General features: G+C 42.4%; 1 protein-coding gene across 2 annotated transcripts in view; it reads left to right on the top strand.

The window, feature by feature from the left end:
* The first annotated feature begins 321 nt into the window (after window positions 1–321).
* ccnyl1 (cyclin Y-like 1) overlaps window positions 322–6,465 on the top strand; it is a 69,094-nt gene continuing 62,950 nt past the window's right edge. The window contains exon 1 of one of the 2 annotated variants that reach the window (XM_039755307.1): window positions 322–1,416. In XM_039755307.1, the coding sequence (XP_039611241.1) occupies window positions 1,251–1,416 (166 nt within the window). In that variant the 5' untranslated portion in view covers window positions 322–1,250. The remainder of the gene's footprint in view (window positions 1,417–6,465) is intronic. The other variant, XM_039755310.1, reaches the window with a different exon arrangement.

Genomic DNA, 6,465 nt, shown 5'->3' with positions numbered 1-6,465 from the left:
TTGACATTCCCAAAGAAGAGTAGCGCGAGGGATAATCATGATTGACGTGCTTTCTGCTCAATCAACGTTTACATCACTGTGTATAGGCGGGTACTTTTGATTCTTAAAAATTGCCTTTGAGACGTTGCTCTGGAGTAAAGTGCGTCAATGACTCGTTAGATATTGTGACAATTTTCAGTTTCTGCCAATCACTGAATGTTTCCACAAAAAGGGCGGGACCTATTCCTCTCCCTGGTTGACGCTTTATGGTGGAGATGGCGGCTGAAGGTAGCGGATCGCAGAATTAGCCGGAGGGGAGGAGGGGTTAACTAGAGGTGGGAGGGGGGTGGGAATCCTCATTAGCCGGGCCGGAGATCGAGACAGTCTTAGAAAAATAGGGAACCGACGGGTAGTGAGGTGTGTGTCGTTGTCGTGAGCTTATGTCCCCTTTGTCATATTCGAAGGAAAATCACAAGAAGTAGGCCTGAAAAGCCTCGGGGTTTCCAGAGTGACATAACTTGATCGATAGGAAGTTAGTAAGTTGGTCGCTTGCTCGTTATCATCCGGCGCTTACTATTTTGGTAGTTGCGTAAAAGGAAATAAAGACGTCCTGTTTGGAAAGAGGTTCAAAGAGCTTGGGGAAAGCTCGCATTTGTAGTTTGATAGAGGCAAGAGAAGGGAGGGGACCGGGAGGGGGGCTGCAAGGGGCGTGTGCGGCAATAAAACTAAGCCGTCCCTCGACCGGGCTTTTCTGCCTTCTTTCACACCTCCTTCTCCGCATTCCCCACCTTAACTGAACGAATGGCGTGGACTGGACGGGTTACCTTTTGAATGTAATAGGGGTGAAAGCGGCGTTCGCACTGACGTCGGGCCATTAAAAGGAAAGCGGGCTGCACGAGTAATCGTCTGCCGCTAATTCGACATCGCGTTGTCCGTTCGATTCCACGCAAGGCGCGCGCCTGTACGCACGGGAGGGACCGGAGCGTAAGCGTGGAAGAGTAGAACTAGAGAGATGTAACTTTTATGTCTTTGCTCTTTTTCTTTTTATTCTTTTTAGCGCGTTTTTTATTTACCGTTTAGATGGCCTTAAACGATATTGCCGTTCTCTCTCGGGAAAGTGGCTAACTAATACTGTAACAATGCTGCGCCGCTCCTGGAGGAATTAGACAGATCGCCTGCTACGAAGTTCCCTGGTTTGGTGTGTGTGTGTATGTAAGTGAGGTCGGGAGGAACAGCGAAACCAGTACTTGCGATTTTGGGACTGACTAGCCATGGGAAACACGGTGTCATGTTGCGTCTCACCGGGTGGAAGCCCCAAAGTTGGCCGGACGAGGAGGCAGCCAGAACTTCTGGAGGTCTACCAAGCGGAAGCGGAGCTGAGCGAGCCTGACACGGGAACCTATCTGCAGCACATCAGCGACCGGGAGATCCCTGACGGTGAGAACCATGCTTCTTCAGTACACTTTCTTTTTTGGTGCAGTCCCATCTGCTTCTTTCTCCCAAGGCGCTCGATTTGTACGTCATGGCACTCCTCTTGCCCGAACTGTGAATGTTGGTTGAAGCATTGATACTTGGTGTAACTTTATCCTGTGATCTTGATTTGACTATATTATTATTATTATTATTATTATTATTATTATTATTATTATTATTATTATTTGCCTGCTTGTAGCAGGTTATACTTCTCATGTTTTTCCAGTTGGACCACAGGCGGGTGACGTGACTTGCTGCTGGTCACACAGTGTCAGTAGTGGGATTTAAACTCGCCACCTCAGGGTTTGAAAGCCTTAACCACTATGCCAGAAAGTGAGGCTAACAATTCTAAGGACCAGTCTCAATTTATTAGTATAGAGGGAATTCAGAAAGTATTCAGACCCCATTCATTTTCTGTACTCTTTATTATGTGGTAGATTTATTATTATTATTCTCAGAGGATTATGTACTTCTGGGATGTATTTGTAATAGATGTCAGATGGCAAACCTTGCTTCTTGATGTAAAGAGAAGCATCTGCTACCTAACATGAGGAAAAACAAGGAACTGGTTTTTGACTTTCACGGCACCAAAGAGCCTCTGTGCTCTGTTACTATTCAGGAAGGGCGTGCGGGGGGGTGTATTGCTACAAGTACTGGGAGGTGGTGCTGGGCGATATGACGATATATATCGTGGGGACGATAGAAAAGTGTCTATCGTCCTGTTTCTCTTCTATCGTTTCTATCGTTTCTAACCTAATTTTATCAATTACTAAAGAAAATATTGCATTAAATAGGCTATGACAAATGAATGATAATGTCTTGTCGCTATGCAATGCATACTCTACTCTTTATATAAGTGATAATCAAGAATTAAAATGAACTTTTTCGTAAAGAAACTCTATCTTGTGGTTTTGTGACAGTTCAGTTAAATGTCACTTCAAAATTAAAGTTGCAAAAAAAAGTATGCAATGATATTTTTGTCAAACTTTTCAGAGAATAACTGGAAACGTACTTTATTGTGGGTGGTATATCGTGATATATATCGTTATTGTGATATAAAATAATCCATATCGTGATATATGATTTTTCCATATCGCCCAGCACTACTGGGAGGTGCACATCATTGACCGGCTGAGCTGGTCCTGTGCCACAGAGGGACTATATAAGAAAGGGTAGTGCCGACACTTTATTTACTTAGTAGACAGAGTTCCTTTAATGTGGGTAATGATATCCTTCATATATTCTACAACCACTTTGAGAAACCTGTTGGTTGATTAAAAAGGCATAGTCCACTATGGGACACACTGTTGACCTGCTTGGGTTAGTTGTGGAGCAGGGAGTAAAGACAAAAGTGACTGCCATAGTGATCGCATCCTCTCTCTGACATACACACACTTGAGGACTTGTCACTCCAACGAATTAATCAGCAGGAATGGGTCAAGAAATATTACTGGGGCTCCTTAATTCCTGTGACAATACCTCTAAACAGTGCCTTACTGGGATTATAATTGCCAAATCAGAATTTTTCTATTTAGTGATCTTTGGTGTGTTCAGACCTCTATTTTCAGTAAAAAGCCTGATTTTCCCCAGGGGAAAAAAAAAAAAACTATTTCTCTGTCTCTTGCTTATTAATTGGGAGACCCTGTTCTCCTGGACAGCTTACAATCTTTAAGATACAATTGGTTACGTTTCTGTTTTCAGTTTGGAGCCCAGGCAGGTGAAGTGACTTGCTCATGGCTGCACCATGCCACGGTTTGAGGTCCAAAGCCTTCACCACTACGGCACACTATCTGCCTAAAATGAATGTTTTTTTTGTTTCACAATCCGATTTGAACCTTGATCATTATCTTAGAAAACCAGCACCTGATTGTTGCTCCCTAGGGCAGTAGCTGCCCTGTCTTTAGTTGGCAAGAGAAACTCATTCATTGGTCATGATCCCTGTCTTTAATTCAAAGCTAAAATGAGCACCCTGTTCATGCAATATTTGTGTAACAGCATTTCAGGAAAAAAAATGGCTACATTTTTAAGGTTTTAAATATACAGTGGATTGAGAAAGTATTCGGAGCCTTTCATTGTGTCGTGGATTTCATTTTAAATGGATACATGTGCCATATTTGACTATCAGTTTTCTTTCAGTAACTTTTAATGGCCAAGTGTAAACATGTTTAAAGAAAGGTCAGCAAACTTATTAAAAAATCACAAGTAAAATCTCCCATTCCTAGAAGTTTTTGGCTCCGTTGCTGTGGTACTCCAAATTGTGCTCAGGACCATCCTGTTTGCTTTAATTCTCCTCAAGATGTGTGTGGAACTTTGAGTCCACCTGTGGCAAACTGAATTGATTGACATCATTTACAAAGGCACAAGAGTACCTGTGTATAGAAGGAGCGACAATTCACACTGCATATGTAAGGACAAAAAAAAATAAGTCGTGAAGTCTAAAGAACTCTCTGTAGACCTCTGTGATTAAATTGTGGTGAGGCATAGATCGGGACAACGAAAGAAAACAATTTCTAAAGCTTTGAGAGCTCCTACGGGCCCATTGTCCTCAATAATTTTGAAATGGGAGAAGTTTAGAACCTCTGGGACTCATCCTAGAGTAAGCTGTCAGGGCAAATTGAGTAATCAGATAAGGTGGGCTTTTGGTCAGAGAGATAATCAAGAACCCAATGGTCACTCTTAACAGGGCTTCAGAAGTCCTCTGCTGAGATGGCAGAACTTGTTGGAAGGGTAACTGTCTCCGCAGAAATTCATCAGTCAGGTGTTTATGGTAGAGCGACTAACTTGGAGCTGCCCTTGAATAATAAAAGCATTTGACTCCCTGCTTGGACTCCTGAGGCATGAGGTAAAGGATTCACTGGTTGAACTCTCTGGGCAGTACTCCAAGAGCTACAGTGGTGCGAAAAACTATTTGCCCCCTTCCTGATTTCTTATTCTTTTGCATGTTTGTCACACAAAATGTTTCTGATCATCAAACACATTTAACCATTAGTCAAATATAACACAAGTAAACACAAAATGCAGTTTTTAAATGATGGTTTTATTATTTAGGGAGAAAAAAAATCCAAACCTACATGGCCCTGTGTGAAAAAGTAATTGCCCCCTGAACCTAATAACTGGTTGGGCCACCCTTAGCAGGTAATAACTGCAATCAAGCGTTTGCGATAACTTGCAATAAGTCTTTTACAGCGCTCTAGAGGAATTTTGGCCCACTCATCTTTGCAGAATTGTTGTAATTCTGCTTTATTTGAGGGTTTTCTAGCATGAAGCGCCTTTTTAAGGTCATGCAGGTCATAGCATCTCAATTGGATTCAGGTCAGGACTTTGACTAGGCCACTCCAAAGTCTTCATTTTGTTTTTCTTCAGCCATTCAGAGGTTGATTTGCTGGTGTGTTTTGGGTCATTGTCCTGTTGCAGCACCCAAGATCGCTTCAGCTTGAGTTGAAGAACAGATGGCCGGACATTCTCCTTCAGGATTTTTTGGTAGACAGCAGAATTCATGGTTCCATCTATCACAGCAAGCCTTCCAGGTCCTGAAGCAGCAAAACAACCCCAGATCATCACACTACCACCACCATATTTTACTGTTGGTATGATGTTCTTTTTCTGAATTGCTGTGTTCCTTTTACGCCAGATATAACAGGACATTTGCCTTCCAAAAAGTTCAACTTTTGTCTCATCAGTCCACAAGGTATTTTCCCAAAAGTCTTGGCAATCATTGAGATGTTTCTTAGCAAAATTGAGACGAGCCCTAATGTTCTTTTTGTTTAACAGTGGTTTGTGTCTTGGAAATCTGCCATGCAGGCCGTTTTTGCCCAGTCTCTTTCTTATGGTGGAGTCGTGAACACTGACCTTAATTGAGGCAAGTGAGGCCTGCAGTTCTTTAGATGTTGTCCTGGGGTCTTTTGTGACCTCTCGGATGAGTCGTCTCTGCGCTCTTGGGGTAATTTTGGTCGGCCGGCCACTCCTGGGAAGGTTCACCACTGTTCCATGTTTTTGCCATTTGTGGATAATGGCTCTCACTGTGGTTCGCTGGAGTCCCAAAGCTTTAGAAATGGCTTTATAACCTTTACCAGACTGATAGGTCTCAATGACTTCTGTTCTCATTTGTTCCTGAATTTCTTTGGATCTTGGCATGATGTCTAGCTTTTGAGGTGCTTTTGGTCGACTTCTCTGTGTCAGGCAGCTCCTATTGAAGTGATTTGAAACAGGTGTGGCAGTAATCAGGAAATTGAACTCAGGTGTGATACACCACAGTTAGGTGATTTTTGAACAAGGGGGCAATTACTTTTTCACACAGGGCCATGTAGGTTTGGATTTTTTCTCCTAAATAATAAAACCATCATTTAAAAACTGCATTTTGTGTTTACTTGTGTTATATTTGACTAATGGTTAAATGTGTTTGATGATCAGAAACATTTTGTGTGACAAACATGCAAAAGAATAAGAAATCGGGAAGGGGGCAAATAGTTTTTCACACCACTGTATGTCTGGTGAAGACAAATTGCTGCTCATTAACTGCCTAATACCATCCCATTCTTTGACGTATGGTGGCGGCATCATCATGCTATGAGGCTGTATGTAAAGAAAGGCTGGTCAGAATTGAGGCAAGGAGGTCCATGAAGGAAACCTGCTTCAAGGTGCAAGTTAGCACAACAATGAACCAAAGCATACAGCCAAGACAATTCTGGAGTAACTTGGGAACAAGCGTCTGAGTGTCTTTTAGTGACCCAACCTAAACCCGATTGAACATATTTGGAGAGTCCTGAAGATGTTGGCTTACAGATGTTTCCCATCCAATTTAATGGTGCTTGAGTGGACCTACCTGGAAGAATGGAACAGACAGCCCAAAATACAGGTCTGCAAAGCTGGTATAGACTTACCAAGAAGACTCAAAGCCAGAATTGACGCTAAAGGAGCTTCTACCAAGTGCTGAACTATGAGGTCTGAATACTTCCATGAAGGAGAGTTTTAAGTTGTTGTTGTTTTTTTTTTTGATAAACTTGCAAATTTTTC

This window comes from Polypterus senegalus, chromosome 6 (assembly GCF_016835505.1).
Source record: "Polypterus senegalus isolate Bchr_013 chromosome 6, ASM1683550v1, whole genome shotgun sequence".
NCBI classification, from domain to species: Eukaryota; Metazoa; Chordata; class Cladistia; order Polypteriformes; family Polypteridae; genus Polypterus; species Polypterus senegalus.
The sequence above is the reverse complement of the archived record's forward strand: the minus strand, read 5'-3'. Positions and strand labels throughout refer to the sequence as shown.